The 18662-nt window shown below is 54.7% G+C and overlaps 1 protein-coding gene and 1 non-coding gene across 51 annotated transcripts in view; both read right to left on the bottom strand.

Moving 5' to 3' along the window:
- Positions 1-18662, bottom strand: part of MAST3 (microtubule associated serine/threonine kinase 3) — a 57516-nt gene that overhangs the window by 616 nt on the left and 38238 nt on the right. For 14 of the 50 annotated variants that reach the window (XM_077978338.1, XM_077978339.1, XM_015123331.3 and 11 more), the window contains 13 exons: positions 16609-16741; positions 16338-16503; positions 15502-15603; positions 13957-14079; positions 12208-12317; positions 8880-9013; positions 7209-7453; positions 6524-6751; positions 5999-6225; positions 5362-5484; positions 4189-4352; positions 3761-3942; positions 1470-1888 (listed from right to left, as the gene is read on the bottom strand). In XM_077978338.1, coding sequence (XP_077834464.1) covers positions 1470-1888; positions 3761-3942; positions 4189-4352; positions 5362-5484; positions 5999-6225; positions 6524-6751; positions 7209-7453; positions 8880-9013; positions 12208-12317; positions 13957-14079; positions 15502-15603; positions 16338-16503; positions 16609-16741 — 2356 coding nt within the window. Of the gene's footprint in view, positions 1-642; positions 1889-3760; positions 3943-4188; positions 4353-5361; positions 5485-5998; positions 6226-6523; positions 6752-7208; positions 7454-8879; positions 9014-12207; positions 12318-13956; positions 14080-15501; positions 15604-16337; positions 16504-16608; positions 16742-18662 lie in introns of those variants that run through there. The other 36 variants (XM_077978354.1, XM_015123333.3, XM_077978355.1 and 33 more) reach the window with 9 other exon arrangements.
- On the bottom strand, positions 16504-16608 carry MIR1239 (microRNA mir-1239). The gene has a single exon (NR_032308.1). It is a non-coding gene; the product is annotated as a microRNA mir-1239 (primary transcript).

Below are 18662 nucleotides of genomic sequence, written 5' to 3'. Positions count from 1 at the left end.
GGAACCCCTAACAGGTGTTTCAGATACATCACGGCCAAGGGCTCACTCTGCTGGGCCTCAAACACACGGCATCTTGTCCAGGGTAGACTAGACAAAGTGAGGCCGAGGCAGAGCCTGAGGGGAGGGGACACCGACTGTTTCCGGAAGTAGCTGAACATAATCCCGCAGGACTGGCATACTGGAGTGTGCCCCGAGACAGCTGAGCATTTCCGGAGGCTGCCTTGGCAGTGCCAGGTGAGGCCTATGCCTTCCTTTATCAGTGCCCACCTTTGGAGCAGATGACCCCTCTGCCCAGATCCGGTGAACACCTATTCATCCATCAAAGCCCCAGCTCCCACATCCCTTCTCCAGGCTGAAGCCAGGGGGATTGGAGGCAGACTCTATATATATAGAGTAGGCACTGCCTGGGGATGGCAGCTATGACGGTGGGAAGTGGACTTCAGAATCCAGTCCATCGTTGGGATTACATTGTTTTGTGGGTGAGGGGAATCGTTTACGGACACTCCAGGTTGTATCCAAACTGGGCTAGTACAGGTGACTTCAACTCAATCCCCTCAAATGGGTGGGTGTGGGGAAGGGAATGAGACCAGGTAACATAAAACACTTAAAAAGTACAGAAAAACTAGAAAACACACACACAGATGACTTGTCCAAAGTGCTTCCTTCTCAGCCCAGAGGGCAGGGCCTGCAAACAGGGTCCCAGGTGCCTGGGGCAAGACCTGGCGGCCGCCTGCAGGGGGCGGCTCAGTCTGGCTATCGCTTATAAAAAGTAATAAATTAGGCTGGGCCCAGTGGTTCACGCCTGTATCCCAGCACTTTGGGAGGCCGAGGTGGGCAAATCATGAGGTCAGGAGTTCAAGACCAGCCTGACCAACATGGTGAAACCCCCATCTGTACTACAAATACAAAAAATTAGCTGGGCATAGTGGCGGGCGCCTGTAATCCCAGCTATTTGGGAGGCTGAGGCAGGAGAATCGCTTGAACCTGGGAGGCGGAGGTTGCAGTGCGCCGAGATCACGCCACTGCACTCCAGCCCAGGCAACAGAGTGAGACTCCGTCTCAAAAAAAAAAAAAAAAAAAAAAACGAAAAAAAAAGTAATAAATTAGTTGCAGGGATTTGCTGCTATTTACAAAGCTACCCTTATCCCCCATTCCTGCCCCATCCAGCCCCCTGATTGACACCAGAACACAAGGGAAGTGATATCTCCACCTCCCAGCAAGGACCAAGATGGCTTCTTGCTTTCTGGGTGTCAGGCTGGTGGCTCGGTCCCCATCCAGGCGTGACTTTACAGAAAAAACATTGCACAAGGAAACGTGTGACTTTGAGGCCAGGGAGAGACCTGGCAGGGGGATCAGTCTCTCCCGGTGGGCCCGAGAGCTACTGGCACGGCTTCCTCGCCCTCCACGGCAATCTGTGGCACTGAGGCGGGCAGCCCAGTGGCCTCCTCCTGCGGCTCATCGAAGCTAACCTCCTGCACGGCCTCCTGCTTCTTGAAGGAGTCTCGGCGCTCGGACAGGTGCAGCCGTCGCATGACCACGAGCTCGGCTTCTGGCCCACGACTGCGCCGCCCTGCCTCCCCATCCAGCCGCTCCCCTGTGCCCAGCTTGTCAGCTGACTGGCCTCGGCGCAGCCGCGGGGATCGGGCAGGTGCGGGTGGGTGCCCGGGCAGGGGTGAGGGCGAGCGGGGTGGGGGTGCAGAGATGGGCGGGCAGGCCAGCGGGGAGGGTGGGATGCTGCTGGTGGACTTGCGACGGCCCGTCTTGGGGCGGGGTGGCCCAAGCTTGGCAGCCAGGCCATGCAGGGAGCTGGGGCGGGTGTGGCCGGCAGCAGCTGGGGAGGCGGGGCTGCTGGAGCTCGGGGATGCGCTGGGTGGGGATGCAGTGGTATCTGTGGGTGATAAGTATAGGTCAGGGCTGCTGGCCTCAATGTCCCCAGTCCGGAAGTGGAGCTGTGGGACTGATGAAAACTGCTAAAGCCCACATCCTTCCATGTGGCCACCCATCACGCCTGGTTGTTTTTGTTTTTGAGACAGGGTCTTGCTCTGTTGCCCCGGCTGTAGTGCACTGGCTCAATCATAGCCTCAGCCTCCTGGGCTGAAGCGATCCTCACAACTCAGCCTCCTGAGTAGCTGGGACAACAGGTGTACACCACCATGGCTGGCTAATTTTTTTTTTTTTAATAGAGTCTCGCTCTGTCACCCAGGCTAGCGTGCAGTGGCGTGATCTTGGCTCACTGCAACCTTCACCTCCCAGGTTCAAGTGATTCTCATACCTCTGCCCCCTGAGTAACTGGGACTACAGGCATGTGCCACCATGCCTGGCTAATTTTTGTATTTTTAGTAGAGTTGGGGTTTCTCCATGTTGGCCAGGCTGGTCTCGAACTCCCGACCTCAAGTGATCCGCCTGCTTTGGCTTCCCAAAGTGCTGGGATTACAGGCGTGAGCCATCATGGCTGGTTCATACCAGACTTTTCTGCCTCCTGCTCAGGGTTGTTGCCTTGGCCTAGCCCTGGTGAACTACTTACCCATCAAAGCCCCAGCTCCTACTCCCCCTCCTCCAGAAAGCCTTCTCTGTATCCCTTCTGGTTTTTTTTCCCTTTTGTTTGAGACGGGGTCTCAGTCTGTTGCCCAGGCTGGTGCAATCATGGCTCACTGCAGCCTTGACCTCCTGGGCTCAAGTGATCCTCCCATCTCAGCCTCCAGAGTAGCTGGGACCACAGGTGTGCACCACCACACCCACCTATTTTTTTTTTTTTTGAGACAGAGTCTCACTCTGTTGCCCAGGCTGGAGTGCAGTGGCCGGATCTCAGCTCACTGCAAGCTCCGCCTCCTGGGTTTATGACATTCTCCTGCCTCAGCCTCCTGAGTAGCTGGGACTACAGGCGCCCGCCACCTCGCCTGGCTAGTTTTTTGTATTTTTTTGGTAGAGACAGGGTTTCACCATGTTAGCCAGGATGGTCTCGATCTCCTGACCTCGTGATCTGCCTGTCTCGGCCTCCCAAAGTGCTGGGATTATAGGCTTGAGCCACCGCGCCTGGCCTTTTTTTTTTGAGATGGAGTTTCACTCTTGTTGCCCAGGCTGGAGTGTAATGGCGCGATCTCAGCTTGCTGCAACCTCTGCCTCCCGGGTTTAAGTGATTCTCCTGCCTCAGCCTCCCTAGTCGCTGGGATTACAGGCATGTGCCACCACACCCAGCTAATTTTGTATTTTTAGTAGAGACAGGGTTTCTCCATGTTGGCCAGGCTGGTCTCGAACTCCCGACCTCAGGTGATCCACCTGCCTCAGCCTCCCAAAGTGCTGGGATTACAGGTGTGAGCTACCGCGCCCGGCCTCACACCCACCTAATTTGTTAATGTTTTGTACAGATGGGGTCTCCCTGTGTTGCCCAGGCTGGTCTCAAACTCCTGAGCTCAGTGATCCTCCTGCCTCGGGCTCCCAAAGTGTTGGGATTACAGGCGTGAGCCTCCGTGCCCAGCCTCTTCTCAGTTTTCCCGCCCTCCTGTCTAGTCCCATTTGTCCATGATGTTTCCTCTGCTGGGCACATCCTTCCCTGGCACCTGCACTCATCTCTGAGTACTTCCAGGTTCCCTGCTAGACACCAGGATTCTGGAAGATGTTCCTTCTGGTCATATCTTTCCCTACATCGCGTCATTCCATCCCCCATTCCATCCTCCAAACCCCTTCCTCCCTCCTGGGGCCCACCAGCCCTTGCCCCCAGGGTAGCCGGGGCGGCAGGGGGCGGGTGGGGGGGTGTACCCACCTGCTGGGACATCAGGGGCTGGGCTTCGGCAGGGAGTGGTGGGGCTGGGGGAGAGGCTGTGGGTGGGCGAGCCAGGGAGGCTCTCGCTGGATGACAGTGAGTGGTGGAGTCCGGAGGAGAAGCTGCGGCTGGTGTGAAGCACGGAGGTCTGCTTGGAGATCTTCTTGAAGAGCGACTTCCGCCTGGGGTAAGAAAATTGGAGGCTTCAGAACCCCTGCTCCTGACCAGGCACGGTGGCTCACACCTGTAAGCTACTTAGGGGACTGAGGCAGGAGAGTCGCTTGAACCCAAGAGGTGGAGGTTGCAGTGAGCCAAGATCATACCACTGTACTCCAGCCTGGGCGACAGAGCAAGACTCCATCTCAAAAAAAAAAAAAAAAAAAGAAAAGAAAAAAAGAACCCCTGTCCCCAGGGCGTGCCCCGTGTACCGCTCCCTGGTGGCCACTGCCGCGCACCGGTCCTGGGTCTCCCGCCGACGGCTCCGCTTGCTCCTGCGCGCCATGCGGCCCTTGGCCACATTCTTCCGTGCGGGGCCCACCTTGATGGAGGTGTTCTCCAGGGCCGTGGTCCGCAGGGATATCTTGTTGCCGCTCTGTGGGAGGGATGGTGAGGGGTTACCTCGGTGCCTCTCCCAGGGCCCAGCACTTGCCAGGCAGCTGCTATGTCCCCTTCACTCTGGGCACCAGCTAGGACCCACCACCCTAACATCCATTCATCTAGCCAGCCAGTGACCTACCCATTATATCTGGTCAAACAATGGCCCAGGGAGCACCACCCCTCCTGCCAAGATCCTTCCCTCTGTAGTCAACGCCCATCGAAGCCTGCCCTCTTCACTCTCCACCCTCCCGGGGTCTGTCACCCACCTCGCTGGTATCCACCCATTAACCACCCCAACATCTCTCCATCCCCCAATCACTCACCTAAGGGCCCATGAGTTATTAGGCCAAAGACACCTGCCCACTGTCCGTCTATCCAATGAACCACCCATGCAGCTGCCCACATGAGAGCCCTCTTTTTTTTTCAGAACCAGGGTCTCACTGTCTCCCAGACTGGAGTGCAGTGTGGCACGATCACGGCTCACTATGGCCTCGACTTCCTGGGCCCAAGCGATGCTCCCACCTCAGGCTCCCAAGTGCCTGGGACTATAGGCGTGTGCCACCATGCCCAGCTCATTTTATTTTTTAATATTTTGCAGAGATGGGGTCTCGCTCTGTTGCCCAGGCTGGTCTCAAAGTCCTGAGCTCAAGCGATCCTCCCACCTTGGCCTCCCAAAGTGCTGGGATTACAGGCATGTGCCACCACGCCCGGCCCTTCCTCCTGTCTTGAGCCCATCTCCTACCTCCAGGCTTCAGGCCAGAGGGAGGAACAGATGTAAGGGTACCCAGGGAGAAAGGAGGGCTTCTTGGAGGAGGAGTTCTGAGGGGTGATGTTGGGGGCTGAAGAAGGACACGTGTTCTGGGGAGAAGGAAGTGGGTGTGCCAGGCCTGGAGTTGACATTGAATGTAGGGTTGTGTGTCTGGGTGGGGAGAACCACAGGGAACCAGCAGCTGTGGCCAAGGGGTGCCGGGGAGCCCTGAGGGTGGGCAGTGGGGGCGCCGCACCTTCAGCAGCAGCTCCACGACGTCCATGTGCACCAGCCCCAGCACCGACTCCCCGTTGATGTGGGTGATGAGGTCCCCGGCCCGCAGGCCAGCCTCCTGGGCGGGGCTTCCATCCTCCACACTCTGGGGGCAGACAGGGGAACAGTGGGGTTAATGGCCTGGGCCCCACATCTGGAGACCCCAGCCCAGGCTGGGTCTGCTGTGAGACCCCAGCAAGCTGCTGCCTCTTGTGTTGCCTCCGTTTCCCTGATCCTGGGGAATTCCTACTCACCCATCAAAGCCCCAGCTCCTATGCCCCCTCCTCCAGAAAGCCCTCTCTGTTTGTTCAGGGAGCAACCAATAAGGAGGGCATGCCCCGACGCCCCTGGGCTGGGGGAGGGAGGATAACACGCCCAGTGCGTCCCCATATGGAGCTGGGAGGTTAATGTCACTTGGGATCTGTGAGCCTCCATCCATCCATCCCTGTCTCTCTCATCCAACCTCCTCCCTACCAACTGACAGGGACCAAGATGAACTTGGTGGCACCAGCTCTGTCTCCCTAATCCTGCCAGGCTCCAAAATGCAGCTCTGAGAAGGGGCGCGACCGGGCAGAGTCAGACTAGAACCCGGGTCCCTGCCATTCCCACTCGGCACTCACCCAGACGACGTGGTGCACAGCGTAGACGTCGCTATCACCCATGTAGACGCGGATTGCCCGCAGGCTGAAGCCGTACTTCTTGCCGGAGCTGTGGATGACGATGGGGGGCCGCAGGTTGCCACACACGGGGGACGGGTCTCGGCTCGGCGAGGAGTCACGGGACGACGGGTTCGAGGACAGAGAGCGCGGGGACAGGGGGCTCATGAGGGGGCCGCCGCTGCCATCATCTGCAGGGGGTTAGGGAGGGGGTCACCCATTCCCTCGCAGGTCTCCCCTGGGGCCCCCTCTTTCCCACCCTGGCCGCTTTGCTATTGCTTCAATGTCCCAAGCATGGTCGCCCCAGCAGGCCTTTGCACGTGCAGTGCTCTCTACTGGGAACACCGTCCCCCCAGCTCTCCCTGTGTCCTGTTCCTCCTCCCCTCTCCTGGGGCTCATCCCCAGCCTCCCCTACTCAGGATAGGCTCCCACTCTGTAGGTTAAAATGGGTGCGGACAGACAAAGGTGAGAGCGGGCCTTGGGCATTACCTGCCGTGATGATGAGGGACAGGGCAGAGACAGAGGCCGACTTGGGCACACGGCCCCCACCGCCGCCACCACTGCCACCGCTGGAGGAGGCTCTGGACTTCTCAGGGGCTGGGTCTCTTGGGCCCCCAAGGCGGCGGCCCCGGCCGGCATCGAGAGGCCTCGGTGTGGAGTGTCGGGCGCCGATGCTGTTGCTCCGTAGGCGGGCGTGGCTGAGGGCAGCTGTGTCGGCTAGAGGGTCAGCAGGGTCAGCCGGGAGCCCCTCAAACTCACCACGTGGTCCTAAAGAGACCTTAAGGCCCTTCCTCCCTGGTTGCTATTTACACAGGCCAGACTCCTGGCCTTTGCTCGTGCAGTTCCCTCGTCCCGCACACCATTCCCAAATTATTCTCTATGCAAAAGTCTTCAAGCCCCCTCTTCCAGGAAGCCTTCCTCCACACCCATTTAGACCCTTAGTTCCCCCATCTTGGGAGCTAGGGGTCCCATCCCAACTCTATGAAGCTGGGGGCATTACCCTAGACTGGGGTTCCTTGGAGGCTGGATATCTCTCTGGGACCCTGGCTTCTCCTCTCTTAAAGCCTTTGTTGGCTCTGGAGAACTCCTACTCATCCTTGAAAACCCATCTCAAATAGCCCCTCCTCTGGGAAACTTCCATGACATCATCCCTCTTACTCAGGGTCCCACTTACCGGAAAGGCTCGAGGGCTTGGGCATCACTGGGGTGGCTGCTGGGGGTGGGTCAGGCTCCCCTAGAATGAAGACAGGCCTCTTGGGGCCTGCAGGGGCCGGGCCTGCCGCCTCATCCTCTGATGAGAAGGCAAACTTGGGCATTGTGTCCAGGCTGATGGTATTCAGGAGAGATGGGCTGGGACCTCGCTCGGGCTGGGACGAAGATGACTGACAGGAGGATCCAGAGGATGTCCAGGACCTCAGCCTGCAGGGAGGAAGAGCCTGGGTCACCCCTGCCAGGCACCTGCACCCAGTATACTCAGCCACCTTTCATGGCCACATCTTAATTCTCAGTCTGCAGTCAGGGGCAGTTTGCATAGACAAGTTCCCTCTGTCTGCACTGTCCTCTCTGTCCACCTGGAGACTTCTCAGTCACCTTTTTTTTTTTTAAAGACAGGGTCTTGCTCTGTCACCCAGGCTGAAGTGCAGTGGTGCAATGTCAGCTCACTACAACCACTGCCTCCAGGGCTCAAGAGATTCTCCTGCCTCAGCCTCCCAAGTAGCTGGGATTACAGGTGCCTGCCACCACACTGGGCTAATTTTTGTATTTTTAGTAGAGACGGGGTTACACCATATTGGCCAGACTGGTCTTGAATTCCTGAGCTCAAGTGACCCGCCTGCCTCAGGCTCCCAAAAGTGCTTGGATTACAGGTATGAGCCACTGTACCTGGCCTCGTATTCAACTTTTAAAACCCAGCTTCCAGGCTGGCTGCAGTGGCTGACACCTATAATTCCAGCACTTTGGGAGGCTGAGACAGGAGGATTGTTTGAGGCCAGGAGTTTCAGACAGGCCGGGCAACATAAGGAGATTTTATCTCTATAATTTTTTTTTTTTTTGAGACAGAGTCTCACTCTGTCGCCCAGGCTGGAGTCCAGTGGCATGATCTTGGCTCACTGTAACCTCCGTCTCCCAGGTTCAAGCAATTCTCGTGCCTCAGCCTCCCAAGTAGCTGGGATTACAGGCGTGCACCACTAAGCCCAGCTAATTTCTTTGTATTTTTAGTAGAGACGGGGTTTCACCATGTTGACCAGGTTGGTCTTGAACTCCTGACCTCAGGTGATCCACCCACCTCGGCCTCCCAAAGTGTTGGGATTACAGGCATGAGCCACTGCACCCGGCCTACAAAAAATTGTTTAAAAAATTAGCCGGGTGCCGTGGTGCACGCCTGTAGTCCCAGTTACTTGAGAGGATCTCTTGAGCCCAGGAGTTTGAGGCTGCAGTGAGCTATGATCATGCCACTGCACTCCAGTGTGGGAGACAGAGTGAGAACCAGTCTCTTAAAAAAAGAAAAAAAACAAGTCCAGCTTCCAACACCCATCCTCTGGCAGACATTGACTATTTCTGTTGGGTCTGAGCTTTGAAGGATGAACAGGAGTTACTAAGCAAAGGGCATTCTGGACAGAAGGAAAAGTGTGCCTATCAGCATGATGGTGCACAGCTGTTTTATGTTTGCATGGTGAGGAACACAGAGTCAAAGGGAGCAAGGTTGTCAGGGACCTGATAGGTTGGTCAAGATGTTTGACCCTTTTCTACTTGGCCACTAGGAAGCTCCCTTTGCATCAGATTTTGTGTCTCTAACTCCCAGCAGGCTTGGAAGCTGGATCTGCCTACACTTCCCCAGGCCACCTACCGGATGTCAGCACTCAGCCGGCGGCCATAGTCCACCTCGCTGCGCTCCCATCCCTCCTCCCGGTCTTCACTGAAGCTCCTTTCAGCGAAGGTAGGAGTGGGCTGGACGGCCAGGAACTCAGAGCTGCTGTAGACCTGGGAGGCAAGACAAAAGAATGTTAAGCCAGGTGCGGTGGCTCATGCCTATAATCCCAGCACTTTCAGAGGCCCAGCCGGGAGGATCACTTGAGCCCAGGAGTTTGAGACCAGCCTGGGCAACATAGCAAAACCCTGTCTCAAAAAAAGAAAAAAGAAAAAAAGAAAGAAACCCAAACAAAAAAACCAGTAAAAACAAAGGTGGCAAGAAAGCTGGCTTAGACTGGGTGTGGTGGCTCATGCCTGTAATCCTAGCACTTTGGGAGGCTGAGGTGGGTGGATCACTTGAGGTCAGGCGTTCAAGACCAGCCTGGCCAACATGGTGAAACCCGTCTGTTCTAAAAATACAAAAATTAGCTGGGTGTGGTGGCGCATGCCTGTAGTCCCAGCCTCTTGGGAGGGTGAGGCAGGAGAATGGCTTGAACCTGAAAGGCAGAGGTTGCAGTGAGCCGAGATCGTGCCACGGCACTCTAGCCTGGGAGACAGAACGAGACTCTGTTTCAAAAAACAAAAAAGAAAGCTGGCTTAGTTGAGTGATTCCTACGTGCCAGGTGCTTCAGTATGAGTCACTTCCCTAAATCCTCACTCCCCACATCCCTAAAAGAGCATAGACTTTAGCCCATTGTACAGATGGAAAAACTGAGGCTCAGGGGCCAGGCTACCAGGCTGGGTTTTTGCTGCTGACTAGAAAGTCCTGCCTGGGGCCCAGGCCTAAAGCAGAGTGGAGCGTTTTTTGATCAAATCATAAACAAAGTAGGGAATGTGAGTTAAGCTCATGAGGTTATAAAATAACACCCAGGGCCAGGCTCGGTGGTTCATTCCTTTAATCCCAGGGCTTTGGGAGGCTGAGGTGGGCGGATTGCTTGAGGACAGGAGTTTGAGACCAGCCTGGCCAACATGGTGAAACCCTGTTGCTACTAAAAATACAAAAATTAGCCGGGTGTGGTGGCGTGCACCTGTAATCCCAGCTACTTGGGAGGCTGAGGCAGGAGAATGGCTTGAACCCAGAAGGTGGAGGTTGCAGTGAGCTGAGATTGCACCCTTGCACTCCAGCCTGGGCAAGAGAGAAAGACTCCATCTCAATAAATAGATAAATAAGTAAATAAAATAAAAGAACACCCAGCATGGCACCTGTATTCACAAAGTGGAATAGACCCAAACTTGCATCAAAGGATGGGTGGATAAACAATGTGTTCCATCCATATGATGGAATATTACGCAGCCATAAAAAGGAAGCAAACACTGGTCCACACTGCAGCAGGGATGAGCCTTGAGTACACAATGCTAAGTAAGAGAAGCCAGACACAAAAGGCCACATAGTATGAGATCCCATTGATATGAAATGCCTGGAACAGGCAAATCCATAAAGATGGAAGCTGAAGGAGGATGAATGGGGAGTGGTTGCTAATGGCTACAAATTATTTTTTGGGGGGAATCAAATGTTTGAAAGCTAGATAGAGGTGATGGTTGTACAACATTGTGAACGTGCTGAATGCCACGAAATTGTACACTTTATTTTACTTTATTATTATTCTTTTTTGAGACATAGTCTCGCTCTGTCGCCCAGGCTGGAGTGCAGGAGTGTGATCTTAGCTTACTGCAGCCTCCACCTCCAGGGTTCAGGCAATTCTCTTGCCTCAGCCTCCCGAGTAGCTGGGGTTACAGGCACCCACCACCACGCCCAGCTACTTTTTGTGTTTTTAGCCGAGACAGGGCTTCACCATGTTAGTCAGGCTGCTCTCGAACTCCTGACCTCAAGTGATCCACCCACCTCTGAAATTGTACGCTTTAAAATGGCTAAAACAAAAGCATAAAAAAGAAAAAGAAAAAAAAAAAAAAAAAAAGCCGGGCATGGTGGCTCACGCCTGTAATCTCAGCACTTTGGGAGGCCGAGGTGGGCAGATCATAAGGTCAGGAGATCGAGACCATCCTGACTAACACAGTGAAACCCTGTCTCTACTAAAAATACAAATAAATTAGCCAGGCCTGGTGGCAGGCGCCTGTAGTCCCAGCTACTCAGGAGGCTGAGGCAGGAGAATGGGGTGAACCCGGGAGGCGGAGCTTGCAGTGAGCCGAGATCGCGCCACTGTACTCCAGCCTGGGTGACAGAGTGAGACTCCGTCTCAGGAAAAAAAAAAAAAAAAAAAAAAAAGGAAAGAAAAAAATGAAACAAAATGGCTAAAATGGTATATTTTGTTATGTGTATTTTACCACACTAAAAAAAAAATAAAAAAAAACAAGGTCGGGCGTGATGGCTCATGCCTGTAATCCCAGCGCTTTAGGAGGCCGAGGTGGGCAGATCATGAGGTTAAGAGTTTGAGACCAGCCTGGCCAACATGGTGAAACCCCAATCTCTACTAAAAATACAAAAAATTTACCAGGTGCAGTGGCTCATGCCTGTAATCCTAGCATTTTGGGAGGCCGAGGCAGGAGGATAGCCTGAGGTCAGGAGTTTGAGACCAGCCTGGCCAACATGGTGAAACCCTGTCTGTACTAAAAATACGAAAAATTAGGCCGGGCGCGGTGGCTCAAGCCTGTAATCCCAGCACTTTGGGAGGCCGAGACGGGCGGATCACGAGGTCGGGAGATCGAGACCATCCTGGCGAACACGGTGAAACCCCGTCTCTACTAAAAAAATACAAAAAACTAGCCGGGCGAGGTGGCGGGCGCCTGTAGTCCCAGCTACTCGGGAGGCTGAGGCAGGAGAATGGCAGGAACCCGGGAGGCGGAGCTTGCAGTGAGCTGAGATCCGGCCACTGCACTCCAGCCTGGGAGACAGAGCGAGACTCCGTCTCAAAAAAAAAAAAAAAGAAAAGAAAAATTAGCCGGGCGTGGTGGCAGGTGCCTGTAATCCCAGCTACTCAGGAGGCTGAGGCAGGAGAATCGCTTGAACCCAGGAGGCAGAGGTTGCAGTGAGCCGAGACCGCGCCATTGCACTCCAGCCTGGGCGACACAGCGAGACTCAATCTCAAACAAAACAAAACAAAACAAAAAAGCAATACAATTCCTAGCACTTTGGGAGGCCGAGGTGGGAGGAACACTTAAGCCCAGGAGTTTGAGACCAGCCTGGGCAGCATAGCGAGACCCCATCTCTACAGAACAAAACAAAACAAAACCAAAAAAACAGATAGGAAAGCAAATAGACATCATGCAATGTTTCCCGAGCAGTGGCTCCCTCCGGGGCCCAGGCCCACCTTGCTGAACCGGTGGGAGCAGGAGGAGAACTGGGGGATCTCTGTGGATGATTCTTCATCATTGGTTTCGTCGTCCTCGGAGCCCAGGTGGCGGTAACGTTCCGAACGGGCTGTGGGAGGAAGAGGCACGTGCAGCACGCCTGATGCCCAGAGATGATCTCGAGGGCAGTGTGGCGATGTAGGGAGGGCATCTCAGGACAGGGTCACTGCCAGGGCAAAGGCTCTGAGGTAGGACAGTGTCTGGTGTGTTTAAGGACCACAGGAGGCTTGGGGGACAGAGCAGATATCTGGGGATTAACACCAGCTGTGTCCCTAAAAAGTTGTGGGGCCGGGCGCAGTGGCTCACGCCTGTAATCCCAGCACTTTGGGAGGCCAGGGCGGGTGGATCACTTGAGGTCAGGAGTTCGAGACCAGCCTGGCCAACATGGTGAAACCCCATCTCTACTAAAAATACAAATATTAGCTGGGCAGTAGTGGTACGCGCCTGTAATCCCAGCTACTTGGGAGGCTGAGGCAGGAGAATCGCTTGAGCCTGGGAGGCGGAGGTTGTGGTGAGTCAAAATCGCACCACTGCACTCCAGCCTGGGTGACAGAGTGAGACTCCGTCTCAAAAAATAAATAATTAAAAAGTTGTGGGACCAATTAGCCAAGCATGGTGGCGGGCACCTGTAATCCCAGCTACTCGGGAGGCTGAGGCAGATAATTGCTTGAACCCGGGAGGCAGAGGTTTCAGTGAGCCGAGATCGCACCACTGCACTCCAGCCTGGGCGACAGAGCCAGACTCTGTCTCAAAAAAAAAAAAGCTGTGGGACCAGGGGTGGGAATTCCTATTTCTGAGCTTCAGTGATTCCTTGAGATGGGTCACACAGAATTAAGTAAAATTGTGCATCTCTTTTTTTTTTTTTTCTTTTTTGAGGCAGAGTTTTGCTCTTGTTGCCCAGGCTGGAGTACAATGGCACCATCTCAGCTCACCGCAACCTCCACCGCCCGGGTTCAAGCAATTCTCGTGCCTTAGCCTCCCAAATAGCTGGGATTACAGGCGCCCGCCACCATGCCTGCCTAATTTTTTGTATTTTTAGTAGAGATGGAGTTTCTCCATGTTGGTCAGGCTGGTCTTGAACTCCTGACCTCAGGTGATCTGCCCACCTTGACCTCCCAAAGTGCTGGGATTAAAGGCTTGGGCCACCGCACCTGGCCAAAATTGTGCATCTCAAACATAAAGGATGTTCCTCATTTTACAGAAGAGGAAACAGAAGCTCAGAGAAGACCTCTGACATGAAGCAAGTTCTGAAGGAGGGGCTGGACACTGAAGGGCAGGACCACCAAGTGGGGAGAGACAGTCATTCCTCAGAGCTCACCTACAGTGCCCCTGCAGGGACGCCTCCACTAAAGCTGCACGAGGCGCCCTACCCTCCTGGGTGACAGATGCGGCCCCATGCCTGGTCAGGGACGGACACCCAGGAGGCCCAATTTGCTGGGGAACCTCAGACAAGGGTCTGCCACACTTGGTGCCTTGGTTTCTTCTGAAGCCTGAGGGATGCTGTGGCCTCCTGAGCCCAGATGCACAAGAAATCCAGCCAGGGGGCAGCCGACACATGCCCTAGATTCTTGGAAGGCTCAGAAAGTCGGAAGCTCCAGGCCTAGGGTGAGGTGCCAAGCTCGGGTGGAACGCCTGGCACACAGCCCTCTGCACCCAGGGATTGAGGGATGGCAGAGCCCCCCACCCCCGCTGGGGGGACCCCTCCTTACTGTCAAAGTAGCTGGTATCATCCTCGGCTTCGAGCTGGGGCACGAACTCGGCTTTGTGTCGGAGAAGCCCTGCCCAGTCCAGGGCCAGGAAAAAGGGGTGCTGCTTCACTTCATGGGTGCCACCTGCAGATATGCCCAGCTGAGCCCTGCGGGTCCTCGCCTCACCTGCCACAGGATGCCCACCACCCCCCACTGCCGATGCTGGACACAGGGTGGGGACAACACAGAACCAGAAAAATGGGCTGGGCACAGTGGCTCACGCCTATAATCCCAGCACTTTGGGAGGCCAAGAAGGGAGGATCACCTGAGGTCAGGAGTTCAAGACCAGCCTGGCCAACATGGCAAAACCCCGTCTCTACTAAAAATACAAAAATTAGCTGGGTGTGGTGGCGGGTGCCTGTATTCCCAGCTACTCGGGAGGCTGAGGCAAGAGAATCGCTTCAACCTGGGAGGTGGAGATTGCAGCAATGAGCCAAGATAGCACCACTGCACTCCGACCTGGGCAACAAAGCGAGACTCCATCTCAAAAAATAACAACAACAACAGAAAAAAAAAAAAAGAAAAGAAAAAAAAGAATCAGAAAAATGGGAACAAAAATCCGCTGTCATTTAGGAGACTGGAGAGGGACCAAGTCGGGATTCAGACTCAGGCCAGCAGCCAAGCATGGTGGCTCATGCCTGTGATGCCAGTACTTTGGGAGGCTGAGGCGGGCAGATCACTTGAGGTCAGGAGTTTGAGACCAGCCCGGGCAACACGGTGAAATCTCGTCTCTACGAAAAGTACAAAAATTAGCCGGGCACGATGGCACATGCCTATGGTTCCAGCTACTCCAGAGGCTGAGGTAGGAGGATCACTTGAGCCTGGGAGGTGGAGGTTGCAGTGAGCCAAGATTGTGCAACTCCTCTCCAGCCTGGGTGACAGAGTGAGATCTAATCTCAGAAAAATAAAAAAATAAAAAAGCACCCAGGCTGCCCAGGTTCCAAAGATTCTGTACTTCTCTCTGCTCCCATCTGGGACCACACCACCTAGAGAAAGCCCAGGGCCTTACGAGGGCCTCCTTCCTGGGCTTCTCCCACTTGTTTCTGATCCACGGAGCAGGTGATGATCCCCAACCTTGGACTCAACCATCTCCCATAGCGAAGCTTCACTCATGAACAGGAGCCACAGTGGCCACGTGACGGGTGGCTGCATGAGTCTCAAAAGGTCCCTTAATGATTAACCAGGTGGCTGGGAAAACTGGGACAGTGGGATCTTCCGGGTTGGGCCTTTGACACAGGTCCTGGTGACTTCACAGCCTCACATACTTATTCAGGCTCAGTGCTCCTTGTGGGCACCAGACCCAGCTACTTCCTATTCTTTCCAAGGTCTTCTGATAGTTCCTGGAGACCTCCTATGTACCCTTCAAAACCCCAGCTGCAAACCCCCTCCTCCATGCAGCTTCCCAAGTAGAACTCTTGTCTACCCCAGGCACTATCCCTCCCCCTGTTTCCTGGGTCCCAGGGCCTGAAGGAGCCACCCACCTGGGTTCTCCCCCACACTACATACCAGTGCCCAGACGGTCCAGTGGGCTCTGCCGGAGCAACCTGGTGATGAGGTCCTGGGCGTCCGCTGGAAGGGCCTCGTCTCCCTCTGGCCACATGATCTCATCTAAAATGAGGGAGGGAGGGAGAAGGCAGGGGTACCACTTTCTAGTACCATCCACCATTTCCCCTCACTTCACTGTACTCCAAGCCACTGGCCTCCTCTGCCCCTTCAACGTGCCAGGCTCAGTACCCACTGACAGCCTTTGCCATGGCTGTGCCCTGTGCTCAGAGCTACCTTTCCCTTTTCTGTCTCTATGGCTTCCTCTCATTCTCAGGTTCTTGCAGGTCTCTGCTCACATGTCACTTCTTTTTTTTTATTTTTTGAGATGGAGTCTCGCTCTGTCGCCCAGGCTGGAGTGCAGTGGCACAATCTCAGCTCACTGCAACCTCCGCCTCCTGGGTTCACGTGATTCTCTTGCCTCAGCCTCCCAAGTAGCTGGGATTACAGGTGCCCGCCACTACGCTCGGCTAATTTTTGTATTTTTAGTAGAGATGGGGTTTCATGTTGTCCAGGTCTTGAACTCCTGGCCTTATATGATCCTCCCGCCTCAGCCTCCCAAAGTGCTGGAATTACAGGTGTGAGCCACCATGCCCAGCCTCACATGTCATTTCAGTGAAGACTCCATGACCCCATAATTAATCCAGCCATCCGTCTCACTCAGCACCCCGCCGCCTCCCCACCTGGCATCCAACTCCCTCCCATCTTCCTGCTTCTCTCCCTGACATGCGGGTGGAGGACCGCTGCCCAGAGCTCTGGTGGGGCTGCAGCTCAAACCCAGGCCCGTGGAGGAAACGCACCGCTGACCACCTGACCGAAGAGTTCCTCGGGGGTGTCTCCAAAGAAAGGCACGCAGCCCACCAGAAACTCATAGAGGACGACGCCCATGGCCCACCAGTCCACTGGCTTCCCATAGCCCTGGCGGAAGATCACCTCGGGGGCTATGTACTCCGGTGTTCCACACACCTAGGCCAGGCAGAATGGGGAAACTGAGACCAGCCCCCAGCCCGAGAGAGGCCCCAGGAGAGAGGAGGCAGCGTCCCAGGGCTTCCCACCCACCTGCCCACCCACCTGCTTGTCTATGAACTCTCGGGCGTCCTTCTCGATGTGGCCCTCGTAGAGGTTGGTGGCCATGCTCATGAGGCCGATCTTGGACAGGCCAAAGTCCGTGAGCTTGATGTGGCCAAGCGAGGTGATGAGCAGGCTGTGGGCAGGCAAGGAATCTGCTCAGGGCTGGGGAGCCGGGGTGCCTGGCCACTCCTTCTGCCCTAGACCTTGGCTCCACCTGAGATGGGCGGAGCTCTGCCTCCAATTCCTGGGCCCTAGGGATCCTCCTGATCCTCCTGCTCATCCTCCTGATCCTCCTGCTCAGCCTCCCAAGTAGCTGGAACTACAGGTGCACACCACCACACCCAGCTGTGTTTTTTTTTTTTTTTTTTTGTAGATCTGAGGTCTTGCTATGTTGCCCAGGCTGGTCTTGAATTGCTGGCCCCAAGCAATCCTCTCACCTTTGAAAGTGCTGGCATGACAGGTGTGAGCCAGCATGCCTGGTCTCTACTGTGTGTGTGTATATGTGTATGTGTATATATGTGTGTGTGTGTGTGTATGTGTGTATATATGTGTATATATATATATTTTTGGAAATAGCTTTGCTCTGTCGCCCAGGCTGGAGTGCAGTGGCACGATCTCGGCTCACTGCACCCTCCATCTCCCAGGTACAAGTGATTCTTCTGCCTCAGCCTCTCGAGTAGCTAAGGTTACAGACACACGCCACCACACCCGGCTAGCTACTACATATTTTTGTTCATGCATCCATTATCTTAACAAACTAAACACTCTGTAAGCAACCACTGTTTACATCCCCTATTGAAAAATGAACAAATCTCGAGCTCCTGATGTATACAAAAGCATTTCCATGCACTTTGTGAATGAATGCATTTTCTTTTTTGGATACAGGGTCTATCACCTAGGCTGGAAGTGCAGTGGCACAATTGCAGCTCACTGCAGCCTCAGCCTCCCAGCTCAATCAATTCTCCTGCCTCAGCCTCCTGAGTAGCTGAGACAACAGGCACATGCCACCATGCCTGGCTAGTTGTTCCAAGTCTTGCTTGGTCACCCAGACAGGAGTGCAATGGCGTGACCTCAGCTCACTGCAACCTCCACCTCCCAAGTTCAAGTGATTCTCCTGTCTCAGCCTCCCGAGTAGCTGGGATTACAGGCACCCACCATCATGCCCGGCTAATTTTTGTATTTTTGTAGAGACAGGGTTTCACCATATTGGCCAGGTTGGTCTTGAACTCCTCACCTCAGGTGATGCGCCCGCCTCAGCCTCTTGAAGTGTTGATGTTACAGGCATGAGCCACCGGGCCCGGCTGCCGGGTTAGTTTTTACAATTTTCTTGTACAGATGGGGTCTCACTATGTTGCCCAGACTTGTCTCAAAATCCTGGGCTTGGCCGGGCACAGTGGCTCATGCCTGTAATCCCAGCACTTTGGGAGGCCGAGGCGGGTGGATCACAAGGTCATGAGATTGAGACCATCCTGGCCAACACGGTGAAATCCCATCTCTACTAAAAATACAAAAAATTAGCCGGGCGTGGTGGTGGGCGCCTGTAGTCCCAGCTACTTGGGAGGCTGAGGCGGGAGAATGGCGTGAACCCGGGAGGTGGAGCTTGCAGTGAGCTGAGATTGCTCCACTGCATTCCAGCCTGGGTGACACAGCGAGACTCCATCTCAAAAAAATAACAAATAAATAAAATCCTGGGCTCAAGCAGTGCTGCTGCCTCAGCCTCCCAAAGGGTTGGGATTACAGGCATGAGACACAGCACTCAACCTGGATGAACTTTTTTTTTTTGAGACAGAGTTTCGCTCTTTTTGCCCAGGCTGGAGCGCAATAGCGCAATCTCAGTTCACCGCAACCTCTGCCTCCCGGGTTCAAGCGATTCTCCTGCCTCAGCCTCCTGAGTAGCTGGGATTACAGCCATGCACCACCATGCCTGGCTAATTTTGTATTTTTAGTCGAGGCAGGGTTTCTCCATGGTGGTCAGGCTGATTTTGAACTCCTGACCTCAGGTGATCCGCCTGCCTCGGCCTCTCAAAGTGCTGGGATTACAGGCGTGAGCCACC

The sequence above is a fragment of the Macaca mulatta genome, chromosome 19 (genome assembly GCF_049350105.2).
Source record: "Macaca mulatta isolate MMU2019108-1 chromosome 19, T2T-MMU8v2.0, whole genome shotgun sequence".
In the NCBI taxonomy this organism is placed as follows: Eukaryota; Metazoa; Chordata; class Mammalia; order Primates; family Cercopithecidae; genus Macaca; species Macaca mulatta.
The sequence above is the reverse complement of the archived record's forward strand: the minus strand, read 5'-3'. Positions and strand labels throughout refer to the sequence as shown.